Source organism: Coregonus clupeaformis, chromosome 8 (assembly GCF_020615455.1).
Source record: "Coregonus clupeaformis isolate EN_2021a chromosome 8, ASM2061545v1, whole genome shotgun sequence".
Taxonomy (NCBI): domain Eukaryota; kingdom Metazoa; phylum Chordata; class Actinopteri; order Salmoniformes; family Salmonidae; genus Coregonus; species Coregonus clupeaformis.
The window spans coordinates 51,008,003-51,029,095 of NC_059199.1; the positions used below are offsets into that span (position 1 = coordinate 51,008,003).

A 21,093-nucleotide genomic window follows, 5' to 3' on the forward strand; every position below is an offset into this window, starting at 1 on the left:
ATTACTTTTTTGCCATGTAGTGGTGTAGCTAACTACTAGAACTACACTCAAATACTATTTTTGCAAAAAATAAAATATGGATGAAATAGGCAATAATTTCCTTTATTTTTCGGCATCAGACCTATCCAATTCTCACTTGAAAAATAGTTTGTGATTAATAGGATAAATTACATATTCTGCTAAATGACTAAATTGTAAATGTAATATTCTGTTAACATCTGACTACAGAGTGATCTGTTCTTGCAATTTGTCGTCTATGACATTTCAGATGTAGTGAACTACTTTTTCAAAGTAAATTTAGTTAAGTAAACAATGTATTTTTTAAGGGTAGCTTTAGTGTAGCTTAACTTCTTCCAGTGTGAAGTAATTGGTAACTATATTTTCAGAGTAGCTTCCCCAACACTGAGTACTTGGTACATGATATCAGGATAACATGGGCAAATACTTGGCTGATGCTCAGGTACTAGCATTATGAAAACAGAAGCAAGTAAGTAGGGCAGATAGCATGTAAAACATATCCTCTAACCCAATAACAACATATTTCCTATGTAGTAGTTACTACTACAAATACAGTACTCATGCTTTTACAGGTCAACCATCTTTAGAGAAACCTCAGTTAAAAATGACAAAAAAAAATAAACAGCAGGACAAGATAATAAAATAATAAAAACAATGTCTTGTTAATAGCAAACATGCACAACCACATACATGAACCACACTGTAAGTAAACCCCCAAAATACATCCAAGTACACCAAACAAACTAAGTTACTCAAACTCAAATCTCCCCCAAAAACAAAGAAAACAAGTGTAGAGTTCCACACCTGTGAAACAAAATCAACATGCAAGGTTTAGGTCAGTGATTGAATTACAAAGAGAGGAAGTGGCCTGGGAAAATCCACAGTGTCATTTAACACATAGGCAGACATAATACACTTGGTTTCCAGCTATGCATAGCAAAGGATTGTCCAGAGAGGGTCAATCCCAAACATTTCATAATGTATACAGTAGAAAGTAACTTTACACAGGCAGCCCAAATCAGATTTTATTGCCCAATTATGGTTAAGACATAGACAGTGTGGTCATGTGGTCCTCTGTAGCTCAATTGGTAGAGCATGGCGCTTGTAACGCCAGGGTAGTAGGTTCGATCCCCGGGACCACCCATACGTAAAAATGTATGCACACATGACTGTAAGTCGCTTTGGATAAAAGTGTCTGCTAAATGGCATATTATGATTACTATTATTGTCAAAAGAGCTGATCTGATTATTAAAAAATTAATAGAAAAGTCAGAATTGAGCTGCCTGTGTAAACGCAGCATCTGTGGATGATTTCACATAATGTGGAATACCACAACATTGCACTGAAAATACCAGTGCAACTTATGAGCCATCTTTTCAGATTCTTGAGTGGTTGTCTTAGGAGTTACCTACTCATAATTAGTTCACTTCAAATAATTGTCCTAAAAATAAACACATTTTTTATGCAATATGATTTGGCTTCTCTTGCCCATTTGTACAGCAGTCCAAAAGTTTTGATTGAGAGTTAACTGAATGTGTAATTGTTCACAATATCATTTGTTTACCAGTGTGGAATGTAGTGTGTATATATATAAATACACATACATACATACATACATACATACATACATACATAGACACACACAAACACACACACACACAGTGTGTGAAAACGCATGTCAAAAATGTAATAAATTGCTTTGCATTTTAATGAGGGAAATAACTATTGGACCCCCTCTCAATCAGAACGATTTCTGGCTCCCAGGTGTCTTTTATACAGGTAACGAGCTGAGATTAGGAGCACACTCTTAAAGGGAGTGCTCCTAATCTCAGTTTGTTACCTGTATAAAAGACGACTGTCCACAGAAGCAATCAATCAATCAATCAGATTCCAAACTCTCCACCATGGCCAAGACCAAAGAGTTCTCCAAGGATGTCAGGGACAAGATTGTAGACCTACACAAGGCTGGAATGGGCTACAAGACCATCGCCAAGCAGCTTGGTGAGAAGGTGACAACAGTTGGTGCAATTATTCGCAAATGGAAGAAACACAAAATAACTGTCAATCTCCCTCGGCCTGGGGCTCCATGCAAGATCTCACCTCGTGGAGTTGCAATGATCATGAGAACGGTGAGGAATCAGCCCAGAACTACACGGGAGGATCTCGTCAATGATCTCAAGGCAGCTGGGACCATAGTCACCAAGAAAACCATTGGTAACACATTACGCCGTGAAGGACTGAAATCCTGCGGCGCCCGCAAGGTCCCCCTGCTCAAGAAAGCACATATACATGCCCGTCTGAAGTTTGCCAAAAAACATCTGAATGATTCAGAGGAGAACTGGGTGAAAGTGTTGTGGTCAGATGAGACCAAAATGGAGCTCTTTGGCATCAACTCAACTCGCCGTGTTTGGAGGAGGAGGAATGCTGCCTATGACCCCAAGAACACTATTTTCACCGTCAAACATGGAGGTGGAAACATTATGCTTTGGGGGCGTTTTTCTGCTAAAGAGACAGGACAACTTCACCGCATCAAAGGGACGATGGACGGGGCCGTCAAATCTTGGGTGAGAACCTCCTTCCCTCAGCCAGGGCATTGAATATGGGTCGTGGATGGGTATTCCAGCATGACAATGACCCAAAACACACGGCCAAGGCAACAAAGGAGTAGCTCAAGAAGAAGCACATTAAGGTCCTGGAGTGGCCTAGCCAGTCTCCAGACCTTAATCCCATAGAAAATCTGTTGAGGGAGCTGAAGGTTTGAGTTGCCAAACGTCAGCCTCAAAACCTTAATGACTTGGAGAAGATCTGCAAAGAGGAGTGGGACAAAATCCCTCCTGAGATGTGTGCAAACCTGGTGGCCAACTACAAGAAACGTCTGACCTCTGTGATAGCCAACAAGGTGTTTTGCCACCAAGTACTAAGTCATGTTTTGCAGAGGGGTCAAATACTTATTTCCCTCATTAAAATGCAAATCAATTTCTAACATTTTTGACATGCATTTTTCTGGATTTTGTTGTTGTTATTCTGTCTCTCACTGTTCAAATAAACCTACCATTATAGACTGATCATTTCTTTGTCAGTGGGCAAACGTACAAAATCAGCAGGGGATCAAATACTTTTTTCCCCTCACTGTATTTAGTACTAGTCAAAAGTTTGGACACACCTACTCATTCAAGGGTTTTTCTTTATTTGTACTATTTTCTACATTGTAGAATAATAGTGAAGACATCAAAACACCAGTCTCAACGTCAACAGTGAAGAGGCGACTCCGGGATGCTGACCTTCTAGGCAGAGTTGCAAAGAAAAAGTCCAGTGTCTGTGTTCTTTTACCCATCTTAATCTTTTCTTTTCATTGGCCAGTCTGAGATATGGCTTTTTCTTTGCAACTCTGCCTAGAAGGTCAGCATCCCGGAGTCACCTCTTCACTGTTGACGTTGAGACTGGTGTTTTGCGGGTACTATTTAATGAAGCTGCCAGTTGAGGACCTGTGAGGCGTCGGTTTCTCAAACTAGACACTCTAATGTATTTGTCCTCTTGCTCAGTTGTGCACCGGGGCCTCCCACTCCTCTTTCTATTCTGGTTAGAGCCAGTTTGCGCTGTCCTGTGAAGGGAGTAGTACACAGCGTTGTACGAGATCTTCAGTTTCTTGGCAAGTTCTCGCATGGAATAGCCTTCACTTCTCAGAACAAGAATAGACTGACGAGTTCCAGAAGAAAGTTTTGTTTCTGGCCATTTTGAGCCTGTAATCGAACCCACAATTCCTGATGCTCCAGATACTCAACTAGTCTGAAGAAGGCCAGTTTTATTGCTTCTTTAATCAGCACAACAGTTTTCAGCTGTGCTAACGTAATTGCAAAAGGGTTTTCTAATGATCAATTAGCCATTTAAAATGATAAACTTGGATTAGCAAACACAACGTGCCATTGGAACACAGGACTGACGGTTACTGATAATGGGCCTCTGTACGCCTATGTATATATTCCATTAAAAATCAGCCGTTTCCAGCTACAATAGCCATTTACAACATTAACAATGTCTACACTGTATTTCTGATTAATTTGATGTTATTTTAATGCACAAAAAAATTGCTTTTCTTTCGAAAACAAGGACATTTCTAAGTGACCCCAAACTTTTGAACAGTAGCGTATATTCTTACATTTTAAATACATTATCAAAAAGATACATAGTTCCTCTGTAGAAATGCTTATGCTACACAAACATTTTTGGAAATGTCTTGTTACAGTATTCTTAACTTCATTGTTAAAGGTGAGGACACCAGGGTAAAAAACATAACCAGATAAAGAAGAGTCATTTCCTTCATAAGATTCAATTTGAAATCTGTCTTGTACGTGCATTAGTGCAAACCCAAAAGGTAAATCAGTGATTCCTAAACCAACAAACCACATCAGGTGAATCTAGACCCTGACTCTGTTCTTCAATGCAAGCCTCAGCTATGACAAAGCATGCCTACCATCAGACATGAAGCTAGCACTCGTCTGATACACACACACAATGGCAAGTTCTTAAAACAGTGAACCAGCACTACTATGACATGCATCAGCAAGTGATTAACATGCTTAACTAGTATTCTTAGTCCACAATGTTAATGGTGGAACTCTGTGTACCCATCTACCTACATACTGTGTGTAGCCTACATCACTGCAGGCAGGTGCAGTTTTGGCCCAACCTTACTCACACCTGGTCTCTAATGCTGATCATCACCATAACCAGGTTTATTATTAATTATAGTACTGCCATTCTCAGACAGAGCCCCATGGAACTGAAACTAAACCTGAATGGTAAGGACCAAGACAGTCCAAGGTCGTGTTCAGCAGAGCACATCCTAACTCTTTACAAAGGAAAACAAAAATGTGCCTTTCTTATTTGGCAAGCCCAGGTAGTCCCGCCCTGTTTCAGTACGTTTTCTTCTGTTTGCTGCCCAATGAACAAGACCCAGGGTTGACATAGGGTTGGTATTGGAGGAGAGGTTGACAGACCAAAAGGTCAGAGGTCATATAGACAGACAGAAAGTAGACTATCTACAGGTCAATGGTCACAGAGCACAGAGTTCTCCAGGGTGAAGTCATAAGTGAAGGAGGCCAGGTTGTGGTTGATGTCTCGGGGGGACATCAGCATCTCAGAGAAGAGGGGGAACCCAGGACCCCCTGTCTGCATGGCCAGGACATGGGGGGCCAGGGTGAACGGGACATCTCCTAGTAGCTCTGGGAGAGACGGGGGGGCCTCCACGATGGGTGCGGGGGGCTTCCACATGGGCCCTGGTGATGGGGCGATCACAGAGGGTGGAGCAGGAGCTGGAGAGTGGTGGGCCTGGGAAGGTGTCGCACTGGAGGACTGGGGAGAAGAGGAGAGAAAATGTCCACCTTCAGGCATTGCATTTAGAAACAAGTGTAGGCTACACATGACAAGGAACACTAACATGGCTAACTTTTGGCAAACATGAAAACAGATTTTTAAGAGTGGTTAGGTTGCAACTAAAACACTAGTGATGGAACACAAAACAGTGTCATGACGCCGTCAAGATGAGGTTTCAGAACTCTGCAACATCCTAAGGATGGAAGTCACTAGGATGCTGTCCCCAACCATAACCTTAGCAACTCAGAGGGAGGTGTTCAGACCCTGGGACTGAACACCTCCCTCTGCAACTGGATCCTGGAATTCCTGACGGGCCGACCCCAGGTGGTGAGGGTAGGCAACATCACCTCCACCACACTGACCCTTAACACAGGGGCCCCACAGGGGTGTGTGCTTAGTCCCCTCCTGTACTCCCTGTTCACCCACGACTGTGTGGCCACGCACGACTCCAACACAATTATCAAGTTCGCTGACGTCACGACGGTGGTTGGCCTGATCACTGGCAACGATGAGTCAGCCTACAGTGAGGAGGTCAGTGACCTGGCAATGTGGTGCCGGAGCAACAACCTCTCCCTCAACGTCAGCAAGACCAAGGAGCTGATCGTGGACTACAGGAATTGGGGGGCAAGCACGCCCCCATCCACATTGACGGGGCAGCAGTGGAGCAGGTAGACAGCTTCAAGTTCCTTGGTGTCCAAATCACTAAAGACTTAAAATGGTCCAAACACACACGCAGTCGTGAAGAAGGCGCGAGAGTGCCTCTTCCCCCTCAGGAGGTTGAAAGAGTTTGGCATGTGCCCTCAAATCCTGAAAAGGTTCTACAGCTGTACCATTGAGAGCATAGTGACTGCTTGGTATGGCAATAGCTCCGCCCTTGATCGCAAGGCGCTACAGAGGGTTGTGCGGACAGCCCAGTACATCACTGGGGCCGAGCTCCATACCATCCAGGACCTCTTTATCAGGCGGTGTGAAAAGAAGGCCCGGAAAATCGGCAAAGACCCCAACCACCCAAGCATAGACTATTTTCTCTGCTGTTTTCTCGGCAAGAGGTACCAGTGCATCAACTCTGACACCAACAGCCTCCTGAACAGCTTCTATCCCCAAGCAATACAACTGATAAATAGCTAACAAAATAGCTACACAGACCGAGTTTAACTTGTATCTTTATTGACCTTCTATTTCAATATTTGAACTGTCTCTATGCACACTCACAGGGCCCAACACACTCACACACACTGTCACGCCAACACGCACACTCCATCATTTTCTTACTCGCACATAATATGTACAAACATTTACACCCGCACACCCACTCACATACAAGCTGCTGCTACTCTGTTTATCTTATATCCTGTTGCCTAGTCACCTTACCCTATACATATCTACCTCCATCCCTCCAGTATTCCTGCACATGTAAATATGGTATTGGAACTGACTTTTTAAATATTTCCTCTATATAGTATGCTTACTTACTTTATTGTGTATTTCTTATTCTTCTTTCTCGTGTGTCTTTTTCTAGTAATACATTGTTATTGCATTGTTGGGTTTTGAGTTTGCAAGAAAGGCATTTCACTGTACTTGTGCATGTGACATTAAAACTCAACATGATACCAGTAAGTGTACCACTAAACACAAGTAAGTACCACACAATACAATTATTCTTGCCTGTGTCTACCATGATATTATAGGACTACTATTTTTACTCTTCAATTGACTTTGTTGATTCAAAAGGATTTGGTGTAGACATAAAGTGCTAGATTGGAGACTTAAGCTGTGCTATGGGTCTTGTAATTAAGACTGAATGAAAGCCTAAATGCAGAGAAGTTGTTGTTACAGGAAATGGCTTATTCCTCTGCAATTAACATAGCATTCAGTTGGGACATAACCACGGAAACATCCTTTAATGAGTCTCGGAGTGTTTGTTCTCTCAAACACTGATGACGAGGACTCACCTGGGAGCATGAACAGCCGTGTGCAGTCTTTTCCTTATTTTTCATGACTTCTAGCACTTCACATATAAAGTAACCTTACATATTAAACCGTAACCACTATTGTCTAATATAACCTCTGTAACAAACAATACAGAACACTGAAGGTAGTGGTCCTGCCGTCTGTACCTCCTGATTGGTCATATATTGCCCACCCTGAAGCAGGACAGATTTACAGTGTTGTAGGTAGGTGTCTGACAGTATGTAGGTGAAAAGGGTCTGTAACTTCCTGTGTGCACGACATGAGGGGGCAAGGCACGGCACACCGTAGATCTCACTCATTGAATGGGAGCCAAGCTGCAGTGCAATGTCACCATATGCAGCTTACGCTTCAACACACACACAGCTTCCATTGAAATATTGCCCTTGATTAAACCCATAATAAATGACCACAGGCGACTTCGAGGACTAGTAGGACCAACCAGATCATACGGAGAACTAGCAGCAACACAATAGAGCTTTTCTACAGCCACCATATGTCCAGAGTCCAGTCCAGACCCAGTGTAGCAGGCATGGAGCATGCTGAATGGTAGTGGCATGCGTTGGCCCGCAAGCCTCTGTGTGTGTGTGTGTGTGTGTGTGTGTTGTTACAGGATCACACCCATACCACTCAGCATCTGTCACCAACACAGCAGCAGCAGACTGTAGGCAGTCTGTATGCAGGCAGGATGAGCCAGACAGAGAGGTAGAGAGAAAACGCACAGTCCTTTCAGTCAGTCAGTCTCACTGCTGTCTGTTTAAGTCTACAACAGTTGTGTTTCCTGGTACAGCATATGCAAGATGAACATCTTGGCAGTTTTGTGTAACACAACCCAGGTTGCGTCCTAAATGACACCCCATCGGCCTATCCCCAATCTAGTGTGCTATTTCCGACCAGGGCCCATTGGGTGTGTTATACTGTATGTTCTGCATAGCGCTACCCCCTGGTTATAAAGACAATCACCTTTGATGGTTGCACAATGACGTTACATGATGGTTTGCTGATGTTCACATTTTGGATCTTCTGCCTCTGTTCCTCAACAGTTTCTCCTGGAGAGAAAAAAAAACAAGAGACATTGTGTCATTATACACCGTGGGCCTAGGCCTAGATTCTTCATCAAAATACATGTGCATGAGACCCACTACTTGCCCCCTCTCCAAGTCCTACTTGCCCCGTGGTCTTCATAATAGAAGTAATTAGCCTGATTGGTGTATTTTTTCCTTCATTGGGACAACCAGGTCAATTGGGTGATTAGATGCGGTTTAACGAGTGGAGTGGCGTTCTGATCACATTAATGGATTACACAGCATTAACACAGTTAGTACTACAGGTCCACAGAGCACTATGTGGACCAGAGCATGCCTGCAGCTCTCTCTGGTGTAGCCTAGCCTATGTTCCCAACCCCATTCCTCTTGCATCATGTCATCTGGGGGACAACTACTGGGCCTTAGTAACTAGACTAATTAACTACATGTTGTCAATGTCCACAGATAAACACTTTTCGAACTCTCCTCTTCTCCCTCGCTCTTTTTTCCCTCTCCTCCCTCCCCTTTTTCTCTCCTTCCCTCCCTTTCCTCTCCTTTGTAACCATTTCCATCTTCACCCCTCCCTCTCTCCTCTGGGACTGAACTCTCTCTCCAGCATGGAGTCATCCTCCCTGATCTCACCAGCTTCCTTTGATCTGAGCTCAGTGAGTCTCCAGTACACCAATGTCTCTCTCTATAGAGGGTTAAATGATCTCCATGAGAGGGAATTGAGGCCCAGAGCACCCTAATAAACAGAGGTTACTCTACTCTGCACAGGAACAATATGGGATCTATCAGCTTACTCTAGTCTAGTAGTACAATGTCTCTCAGCTTCAGTAACATCAAGTTCAGATTATTTTTTATTTAAATACAAATATTTTGTCTATTGTCTTACTTTACTGTTATGATGGATATTCATATTTCCATCCATGTTTGAGGTATAGGTATGCAATATAAATGTATTTTATGCCTTGAATTTATAGCTTTGATTTCCCCCCTCAGGCCTACAGGTACAAAAATAGCCCTAGATCTTCCCTCAATTTCCTGACCAGCCCACATTTCCATCCACATCTGTGAATTAATTATTGGCATGGTAGGCATTGTTCACCTTCACCTACAGAGCATACATTATTCCACAGCAAGCAGTGGAAGTCCTCTAAGACAACAAGGGCATCTAAATAATGCCATGTAAAGTAAGCCTGTATTCTCCTCTTTTATGTGTCGTCAGCATTGTACAGGCATGGCCTTGTCTCTGGACTCAGTCAGTTAGACACAGGCCTCTCTCCCTCTGTCAGTAAAACACAGAGCATGCATCCATCGTCTGCTCAATAGCGTGCAGGAATATATATCCCTCCCATTCACTAAATCCTTCAGAAGGAGAGCGGGATAACCAGGCTAAAGCACGGAAATATACACACACAATCTCTGCTTTATGATACAGAGGACAGGTTAGTTTGGTTGTACTTGACTTCACATTATTGTAGGGCTGCATATTTTCACGTTCAACATCGTCAAAAGACTCTCTTTGTGTGTTTGGATAGCTGCCAGTGGAAACTGGACTGGCAAACATATTTTTTTTATGTCAAATTGAAAATCTTGTCTAAACAGTGTCAGGTCAGGAGAGAGGCCTATAACGTTCTGGCTTGGATCATGAGCTGATCAACTTAACACAAGCGAAGAGGAATGTAAAGGAGCACAGTTACATTCTGCATCAACCTGCTCTGTGCAGTGTGGACCTTGTCAATGACATCACATTATGTCATGATTCGTACTGGAGTTGTGTGACCTGCTCAGATTGTGGACCTTGTCCATGACATGCAGCTTGTCAGGCTAGCAGGCTTCTCTTAAACAGCTCTGCCAGTCCAGATAGGATAGAACAAACTAGCTTTACTAATGATAGACACTGTTAGCCTTATTTTCTGGATGGGTTAAGTCACAATCTTCTGTTAAGCGACCAGTGATCAATGACTAAAACACTTATGAACTAACATGCATGATGCATGCACACCCTTGCATTACCTGCAATGAGTTTTCCAGGGAGACTTTAGGACTCCCTGGAAAACAGTGGCAACTGTTACTGAGTGGCCAACTATCCTGGCTAAATAAATAAAGACTTTAGACAGGGAAACACAACAGCTGAGGACAAAGGTTCAAATTAACATGGTGGTGTAGGCCTATTGAACATGAGGTTAGTGAAAGAGACAACTTGAACTGTCGTGAGACTGTAGACACTGACAGCCATCCAAATACAAGTGAGGATATTGTCTGTCTACCGGCTGGGATAAGAGCCTGTGAGACAGGGAGATGGGCTCCCAGAAAGGGCACAGGCAGCTGCTCATGACTTCAGCAGTCAACCAGGCCCACTCCTCGAGAGTGTCAGCTGCAGACACGGATGTGCAAACACACATCCTGCCTTTGCGGGACTGAAGGCCCTCGACTTGGATCATCACAGAGATGACTAGGGCGATAGTAAAACAAATCCTTTCTCATCTTATTCCATCTGACAGGGCAAAAAATATGTGGTGTTACAAATGAACAGCTTAGACTGGGAAGAGGGATTCGTCTGATGTAGGCTACAAATCCTGTCAAAGTACGTTATTGTAATAGCTAATTAGCTAATCTTCTAAGGTAAAATGAGATTTAAACTCCATGACCCCCTGACAAATGTGAGCCATCCTTCCATCTAGCGTCAGGGGTGGACTCTGCTGATTTTTTTCTTCCCTTAAAGCCACCATGCAATCTTTTTTATTTCATTTTTAAAATCACACTATGTCTAATAAACCACTGTGTGTTTATTTCATGAAAATAACTCAACATATTTTTTATCATTTATTTCCCTGAGCATCCTTTTGCCATAGAAATGCTCAGTTTTATCGTGTGGGCGTGTTGATTCAAATGTTTATATATTTACATACACAGCCCTGATTGGCAGATAGGATTGTCTAGAGTCTACCCCGCTTACCCCTTCAATGTAGGAGGATGCATATGCAAATAAAAGATGACTGGTTATTGGTCAGAATAATCAGATCAGATTGTGATGTGATCTCATGCTGTGGGCCAAAAACGGCTGAAAATCCAGCCGTAAAAATAAATAACAGCTCTTTCACTAAAAGGGCATTATCGTAATTTTCACAATTTCATAGTATTAATTCAACCAGTGTTGAAATATCATTTAAAAAACAGGGGGGGAAATCAAATTTTTTACTGCACTGCCTTCTCTCCTTGCGCTCTCCCTCACCCTCTTTCCCCAAGAGGATTTCTCTCTGCCTGAATAACCAAATGTGGATGGCGGCGAGAAGGGCCACAGAGGATCCTGCTGCCAGCCTCCCAGTCCCAGCGGAAAATCCCAGAGGGCAGGGCTCTCTCCCACAGCCTCGGCCTGAACCTACCCAACCGGCAGGTCACTGGCTGGGAAAGTGAAAGGTTAGTAGAGTGGCACATGATATCCCACCTGCCATATGGACCCAGACAGAGCCCCACAGATTCACTTTGTAAGAACATCTGCTCCCTTTGGTCTGGAGCCATCAGTACCAGGAAAGAGCATAACGTGAAAAGAGGCTGTGGTGCGGATGGCAAATGTGAATGGCAGATTTCAGGGAAACACATAGCTAACCGTCACAGCTGTTCTTTCATTTTTTTTAGTTTATACAGTAAAAACTATTTTAAATTTAAACATCCTCAAAGAAAATGATCTATGAATGTTCATTTTCAATGCAACTGGACAAACTAGCCTAACTGTACTTGAATTGAAAGCCACTACCCCAACTCTGACTGAAGCGTAGTCCTACATTGTTGGATTTGCACTCTGTAACAACTCCCATCAACACTGATTACACCCAGAGAAAATCTATTAATTCTGTTTTGGTGATTCACCTTTCAAACTCCCTGGTTTCCTCATCAGCCATCTGACTGAGCCCTTCCTTCCTTCCTTACAACACACACACACACCTTTGAACAGAGAATGTGATTAAACAGAGCACAGTCATTGAGTTTACACTAAAACGTCTGTGAGCTCAGTCAGACTCTTTCTACTTTATCTGGGAAGAAACGCTGGCTCTGAGACTGGCTCTCTTCTGTCTGCCAAGAGAAACATGCAACTCCTGACCATCTGTGTCTACTTCTCCACCAACAGCCAAACCTGGGTTCAAATTCTACTTGAAATCACTTTAAAATACGTTTGGAGTCAGCTTTAACCTGTCTGGAGTGCCAGATGGGTGGCATTTGCACTTTTGCAACTACTTTATTGGTTCCATTGCACCAGGCAAACTCAATCAAGCCCAGCTAAAGTATTTGAAATTATTGAATAGTATTTGAACCCAGGTCCACAAGCAGCGCTCCCAGTCAACGCCGTGGGATAAAGAGCCAATTATACTGCACTTTACTGGTAGAGGAAAGAGGGAGCAGGGGGAGGGAGATTCCTGACTTACAATAACATTTTCATTATTTTGGGCTTAGAATTTGAAAAGGTACTAAAGGAGGTTATGTTGCCTTGGACCTTTAAAATTGGCAGGATTTACCTTCATTTTTCAGTAAAGCGTGTAGCAATCCTATATTATGCTTATTTCTTGTTATGCAAAATTACCATGCCCATGAGCACGAGAAAACTTTGTTGTGCAACGCCTTACTTTCTTTTCAGGTTCATCGCAATCTGAAGGAAGTGTTGAAAGACATTATTCAATGCTGGTGACAAATTTAAAACTATACTGAACAAAAAAAATAAACGATTGCAACAATTTAAGATTTTACTGAGTTACAGTTCATATAAGGAAATCTGTCAATTGAAATAATATATGGATTACACGTCTGGGAATACAGATATGCATTCATTGGTCACAGATACCTTAAAACAATATTTTTTTTTAAAGTGCCGGCGTGGATCAGAAAACCAGTCAGTATCTGCACCAATTAGTAAGTCGCTCTGGATAAGAGCGTCTGCTAAATGACGTAAATGTAAATGGTGTGACCACCATTTGCCTCATTCAGTGTGACACATCTCCTTCGCATAGTTGATCAGGCTGTTGATTGTGGCCTGTGGAATGTTGTCCCACTCCTCTTCAATGGCTGTGCGAAGTTGCTGGATATTGGCGGGAACTGGAATGCTGTCGTACACATCCCAAACATGCTCAACGGGTGACATACACTACCAGTCAAAAGTTTGGACACACGTACACCTACCTATTTTTACTATTTGTTACAATGTAGAATAATAGTGAAGACATCAAAACTATGAAATAACACATATGGAATCATGTAGTAACCAAAAAAGTGTTAAACAAATCAAAATATATTTTATATTTGAGATTCATCAAAGTAGCCACCCTTTGCCTTGATGACAGCTTTGCACACTCTTGGCATTCCCTCAACCAGCTTTACCTGGAATGCTTTTCCAACAATTTTGAAGGAGTTCCCACATATGCTGTGCAAAGCTGTCATCAAGGCAAAGGGTGGCTACTTGAAGAATCTCAACTATAAAATATATTTTGATTTGTTTAACACTTTTTTGGTTACTACATGATTCCATGTGTTATTTCATAGTTTTGATGTCTTCACTATTATTCTACAATGTAGGAAATAGTAAAAATAAAGAAAAGCCCTGGAATGAGTAGGTGTGTCCAAACTTTTGACTGGTACTGTATGTCTGGTGAGTATGCAGGCCATGGAAGAACTGGGACATTTTCATCTTCCAGAAATTGTGTACAGATCCTTGCGACATGGGGCAGTATATTATCATGCCGAAACATGAGGTTATGGCGGCGGATGAATGGCATGACAATTGGCCTCAGGATCTCGTCACGGTATCTCTTTGCATTTAAATTGCCATAGATAAAATGCAATTGTGTTCGTTGTCCGTAGCTTATGCCTGCCCAAACCATAACCCATCCGCCACCATGGGGCACAACGTTGACCTCAGCAAACCGCTCGCCACACGACGCCATCTGCCCGGTACAGTTGAAACCGAGATTCATCCGTGAAGAGCACACTTCTCCAGTGTGCCTGTGGCCATCAAAAGTGAGCATTTTCCCACTGAAGTCGGTTATAACGTTGAACTGCAGTCACGTCAAGACGACGAGCACTCAGATGAGCTTCCCTGAGACGGTTTCTGACAGTTTGTACAGAAATTATTAGGTTGAGCAAACCCACAGTTTCATCAGCTGTCCAGGTGGCTGGTCTCAGACGATCCCGCAGGTGAAGAAACTGGATGTGGAGGTCCTGGGCTGGCGTGGTTACACCTGGTCTGCAGTTGAGGCCAGTCGGATGTACTGCCAAATTCTCTAAAACGGCTTATGGTAGAGAAATGAACATTAAATTCTCTGGCAACAGCTCTGGTGGAAATTCCTGCAGTCAGCGTGCCAATTGTACGCTCCCTCAAAACTTGAGACATCTGTGGCATTGTGTTGTGTGACAAAACTGCACATTTTAGAGTGGCCATTTATTGTCCCCAGCACAAGGTGCACCTGTGTAATGATCATGCTGTTTAATCAGCTTATTGATATGCCACACCTGTCAGGTGGATGGATTATCTTGGCAAAGGATAAATGCTCACTAACAGGTATGTAAACACATTTTTGCACAAAATGTAAGAGAAATAAGCTTTTTGTGTGTATGGAAAATTTCTGGGATCTTTTATTTGAGCTCATGAAACATGGGACCAACACTTTACATGTTGCGTTTATATTTTTGTTTAGTGTACATGTGGACTGAAACTTTTTTAGAAGCTTAGTGTTACAAAGTAGAGGTTCGGGATTTAGTCTTGGAGATAAAAAGGTTAATAGAAATGTAAAAAAGAACAAGAACTCCTGAGTGGCGCAGTGGTCTAAGGCACTGCATCGCAGTGCTAACTGTGTCACTAGAGATCCTGGTTCGAATCCAGGCTCTGTCGCAGCCGGCCGCGACCAGGAGACTCATGGGCGGCGCACAATTGGCCCAGCGTCGTCCAGGGTAGGGGAGGGAATGGCCGGCAGGGATGTAGCTCAGTTGATAGAGCATGGCGTTTGCAACGCCAGGGTTGCGGGTTCGATTCCCACGGGGGGCCAGTATAAAAAAAAAAAAAATGTATTCACTAACTGTAAGTCGCTCTGGATAAGAGCGTCTGCTAAATTACTAAAAATGGAAAAATGTAAAAAAAAAAGAAACTCAAAATATAGGCCTATGTTCTTGACTAAATGTGTACAGCGACTTGAAACATTTAAAATACAATTTTATAATAAAGTAGCACTGGACACAATGACAACATTGTGTGCAACTATCTGAGACACAACCCCTGAAGCATTGTTCTGGGTGATATCGGTAGGTGATCAGGAGAGGCCCAGCCGCCATTTAGAGACATTGGTTTATGAAACAAGATTGGTACAACCAGAAGAGCATTGTGGAATCCACACATTTCATGGATTAAATGATAATCACAGCATTACTTTGTGTTCTGCCCAACTTGTTAGATGGTGAGTTAATGTGGTGGTTTCCAAACTGAGCAGAGCCTACTGAGCAGTAGGATGACCTGAAACCTCAAAGTTTAGTTGAGCACCTAGACGTTGAGTGCCTATAGCAGCTACAAATGTCTGACTCTTACAAAGTCAGCAGGATTAAGTTTCATATGTGTTTCTCACCTATTATCACGAACCCATCTATATCCCCCTCTGACGATGACTTCTTGGAAGAGTCTTTATTACGATGTCCGAAAAAACTGAACATACTGACTCCTTATGCTTTCTGCAAGGGCGAGAAAAACAAATGTAAGCCAGACCACATATGGCAACATCATCACGACACTTGGAATGACACTTGTTGTTGTTACCTTTTAGTATGTAGAACCTATGAGTATGACTGAAAGTTGATCACAGATCGTAATATCAGAACTAAATACAAGTTGGCTACAAGGTGACTTTCAGTTTGATATCATTGTAACTTCCGATGTATGAAATGTCACGTATGACCAACTAGGTAGCGGTTCTTTCTGTCTGGTTATGTTTTCGTCAAACACATGCAAATTACTTACCTTACCAGTCTTTCGTTTCGTTAAAAAGTTGAGTAAAGTAACATAAAATATTGTTATTGTTAGATTATCTATTCAATTTCACTTCGATTTCGTGTAGCTAGTTAGGCATTGGCCCGTGTGTTGTTATTGTGTCTTATGTGTTTCCGGTCATTCCTGTCCTGTAAATGGTCCGTGTAGAAACAATGTTGGGAACCATCTAATTCTGATCAATTTTACAATGGTTATACCGCAATATATCACTTTGATTCTGGTGTTTGGTTATTATACTCAACTTTTAAAAAAATGTTATTTATATAAAATCATCCCTTCCTCTGGCATTTCAATATTAATATGAGGAATGATAGTTAACATGAGCTTGTATCCAGGGAAAGAATGTAGCATAGAACAATGCGGAAACATCGTCATACAAGGTGTTTCCCGCGTTACCACTTGTTTGTCTGACATTCAATCGTAGCTACAAGTTGTGCACCGCAAAATCTTTCGAAATGTCAGTTTTCGAGTCACCAAAAGCCAGAATAAACTCTGCTATGCTGTCTCAATATATCAGCAGGCCAATTTGCTTCGTTGGACGTGTTGAAAAGGTAATATGTATGTGTTATTGGTGTACCGTTAGTTCAGCACTAGAAATTGGATGACATTTTCTCTTGACGAAAGGTTCGTGATGGTAACGTTACACCAAACTAGAAATTCGCTACTTAGCTACGCTAGCATTACTAAATCGCGATTCTTTGTTTATTGTCGTCTATGACAGGTCCATCCAACAGGAAAATCATTCAGTCTTTCGGACGGAGAAGGGAAGTCTGCATCAGTGGAACTCAACGAGCCCGTAAGTACAGTCACAGCGTTTCTACAGTTGCAAGACTTAGCTAACTACAGTAGACTGGTTGAACAGTAGCTATCTTCTAGGAATTAGGAATACAAATATCTGACAATGACAACATGACATCACTCAACTGAAGTGAACATTGTACTTGAGTTTCAAAGGCATATGTCGATTAGTATTATTACTAATCAGGCAAAGTTAGTATATTGCCTGATGTAACATTGTTTATTTTTTCCCAGCTTGATGAGGAGCTTAGCGGGGTAGTGGAGGTGCTTGGTATTGTTTCCAACAAAGGGACAATAATGGCCTCTGCATACAACATGCTCAGAGAAGACAAAGGCATTCCTTTCGGTAAGTACATAATCTCTCCTGTGGAAAAGGGAATGTGTTCTCAAAGGTAGACTGCTAAATGACATTATACACAGCAGGGTGACTTCCTGCAACAAAGTCAACAAAATATGTTCTCTTCCCAATGTGGGTGTATCTCAAGGGAGAGCACAGATTTGGGAGAAACAATAGTGGTAGTCTTGGCATATTTGAATTCTTGTTGATGATGGTGTCTCTAGGATGTCGCCCCACGGTATGTAATGATATTGACATCTTGCAGAGTCTACTTTTAAACATGCCAAAGACTGTATTCAACTGGTTTGACATCTCTTCATTTTCTTTACATAATGGTTGAACTAATATCATTTCATGTTCATTTTTATTTCCTTTCCAGACCTGGAGCTGTACAATGAAGCCCTGAAAGTCATCCATGATTTCCCCCAGCACTATCCATTTGAAATAGCCACCAGTGGATGAGCACTTTGCACTTATTCATGCATTACTTCCTAAAGATCATTGTCAAAGTGAACCTCCATTCTCTTGTTTGCCTTTTTTAATATACCTGTATATGAGTGTTAAATAGATATGTACAGTTTCTTCATATGGAAAATAAAAATGAAAGCCTTTATAACTGTCTGTTTAGTCATGACAACAAGCTTAATTAATGAACCCAAAATAAACAGTCTCAACTAAATCAAGATTTATTATCATCTTAACTCAACCAAGTTACTTTCTCAAGAGAATGTTTATAATATTGTCGTTAGCGGGTCCACACCTTAGATAACTAACTTGAACAACGAGGGTTAGGAGGACTGCCCTAAACAGTAAAAGCATCTGGATAGTCTAATAGCCAGAGCCCAGAATAAGCTGATCAAGGTAGTATTGAAGGTGAGTCAACATACTCACATAGGCAGGAGCTGCTTTCAGGAACTCAACTGGCTGCCTGTTGAGGCTAGGGTGTCCCAGATTAGACTGGGTTTGGTTTACAGGACTATTTATGGTTCTGCGCCCAGATATCTAACTGATTACTTTCCCCGTGTTAGGGATGCACACAATGACAGCACCAGATCAGGTGTTTCTGATGTGTGCTTATACAGGTTCAGGAGTAATGCTGGGGAAGGTACCTAGCCATCTTGTTTCAAGAGGACCACAATGGAAATAAGTCCCAGACTTTATTGTGTGTTATCCTCGATGATTTTACTCATGTGCATGTATGGCTTTTTCAAGTTTTATGTGTGCTAGTTTTTTTAAATGGTCGAATTAATCAACTAAACTAATAACTTGGTGGAACTCAAGGAGACGTTATTATGGTCCATTCAGTCGGTCTGACCCCTCAACCCCAAAACTATTGGCTATCAGCTGTCTGAACTAGGGGCAACTACCCCCATGAGCCCCCCATGATAGAGCAGGGTTCCCCAACTGGTGGCCCGCAGGCTAAATTCCGCCCACGTGTTATTTTTTGGCTCCCCCAAGTTTTCTGATATTTTTTTATTTAAATGTTGGACATAAAAGACTGTGAAAACATCAGCAAATCAGCTCCAAGTGGTTTTAATTTTGGAAATCAGTTTGAAAGTATTCCCACGCATAATAGAGAGATTATATGATTGTATACAAACGTAAGCAATGTTTGAAATGATTATGTTTTAGTCAAATATATCTGTTTGGGCTTCTTGCGGTCAATTTGCAGTCTACAAATTATTTGTAATTATGTTCCTGACCCTCCGCCCAAGAAAAAAATCAGTCCACGGCTGAATCTAGTTGATGATCCCTGAGCTAGAGGGTCTACAATATATGCTGTATTTTAAATCTGACTTGAAATGGCTTTCCACCATTTTCGAGTCTACTGCATGCATGGCTGTGTTGTAACGCCCTCTGTTGATACAAAGTGTTCAACACAAGCTACTGGACTGCTGTAACCACATTTCTCTACCACCAGGTGGCGAGGTAGGGACTAAATAAGCATCAGCATCACTATCACTGTATTACTTATCCCTAAAATAAAAAGTATTTTCCCACCCCGCAAAAAACGAATGTTAACTTTCATCCCTTAGGACTTTGCTTGTGTTTAATTGTATCCCATCAATATATTAATGGGTTGACAAGTTGAGATTGTCCATCACTTTATTCTTGACAAATGCCCTCCAAATATTATGACATCTATGCATGGTTCACATTCTTTACCTGAAATCTGAAATGCACAATTGACTATGAACATCCGCTGGTGTAATATTCAAATTGTTATTGTAATTTTCTTGTCTGTAGGAGCTGCCCATACATTATGTGCATTTAGGCAGTATCTGGTTCTGTAATAAAACAGTGAGAAAAATGTTTCATTTCTCCAAGGATTCATCGTATAGAAGACCTGTTTTGAAATGAAAAATAAATAAAATATTGTTTAATGGCAAATTGATGTCTGTGTATATCAGGGCAGCTGCCATATTGTGGGATTTTCAAACATACTGTAGTGGTGATTGCTAAGTTGCTAGCCTATCACTGTCACTAGATATCATTTATCCCAATCAGAGACAGTCTGTCAAAGATAGCAGTCTTTTTGAGAGAGAGAGAGAGAGAGCTAACAGTCTATGAGTAACAGACTCTGACTAACTCTTTTAATAAAGGCTCACAGTTTACATACCAAGGTGGACCTTTCTTCTATTAACTTCATGTTGCTCTTTCCCATGAATGCAACGACTCTCCATCATACAATATGAGCTGACGTGTCTAAAACAACCTCCCCCGTTTCATATATCCATCCCAGCATCATGCCTATCAGGGGCCCATCTGAAAGGTTTGATACAGCCACATGAAGTCCTCAAACCCACCAAAGTTGAAGCTGAAAACTGCCACAGGGAGTTGAAGTTGAAACTGCCATATGTTTAACAAATGCTCCAAGCATGGCGGGTTCAGGAAAACTCCACACCCGCAGGCCACTCCTGTATGAGCACCCAAGGGCGTAAAACTGTCTCTCCTTAGTTCTGCTTGCTGCTGCTGCAGATATATGTAACACTTTGAAGTCACATTCCGTACATTTTGAACACTTCCTTTTTATTATACTGAACACCCAGAGTTCAGGCCGGCCAAATTTAGTTTTACCATTTTAAATCCAAGCCTCGTTGGTGCTTGTACACAAGCTGCAAGGGAAATGCTGTAAAAAAAGGAAAAAGTTCACACACCAGCTTCGCGTCTCCCTAAATGACGGGCATTGGCAGAAGATCTCTGTGGAATTTGTTTAGTTCAATACCGTGGACGCCAATGACAGTCCTGCCCAAAGGCTTATTCATTAGAGCATTTTGAATGTTGCAGATAGAACTTGAAACCTTTAGAATGTTGCAGATAGAACACAGACCTTTAGAATGTTGTCGATAGAACATGGAACCTTTAGAATGTGTCTGATAGAACATGGAACCTTTAGAATGTTGCCATATTTATATCTGCAGCAACGCTCTGACCATTGGACCCTCTTGAACAAACCCCATGTCTGGTCATAACACTATTTGGTGTTTTTGCCTCTTGGATGACAGACCGTGCAAATTCCCAACTGATGGAGGAGATGAGACAACCTGTG

General features: G+C 42.0%; 2 protein-coding genes across 2 annotated transcripts; one reads left to right on the top strand and one right to left on the bottom strand.

Annotated features, from left to right (window-relative positions):
* Nucleotides 1-4,091: 4,091 nt before the first annotated feature.
* On the bottom strand, nt 4,092-16,530 carry LOC121571906 (UBAP1-MVB12-associated (UMA)-domain containing protein 1). The gene is made up of 4 exons (XM_041883695.2): nt 16,379-16,530; nt 15,990-16,092; nt 8,324-8,409; nt 4,092-5,371 (listed from the first exon to the last, which is right to left on the bottom strand). The coding sequence occupies exons 2-4, from the start codon at nt 16,072-16,074 to the stop codon at nt 5,066-5,068; spliced, it is 477 nt and encodes a 158-aa protein (XP_041739629.1). The 5' UTR covers nt 16,075-16,092; nt 16,379-16,530; the 3' UTR covers nt 4,092-5,065.
* Nucleotides 16,531-16,772: 242 nt separating this feature from the next.
* LOC121571907 (replication protein A 14 kDa subunit) lies at nt 16,773-18,222 on the top strand. The gene is made up of 4 exons (XM_041883696.2): nt 16,773-16,959; nt 17,130-17,204; nt 17,441-17,552; nt 17,923-18,222. Exons 1-4 carry the CDS (start codon nt 16,864-16,866, stop codon nt 18,003-18,005), a joined length of 366 nt encoding a protein of 121 aa, XP_041739630.2. The 5' UTR covers nt 16,773-16,863; the 3' UTR covers nt 18,006-18,222.
* Nucleotides 18,223-21,093: the final 2,871 nt, after the last annotated feature.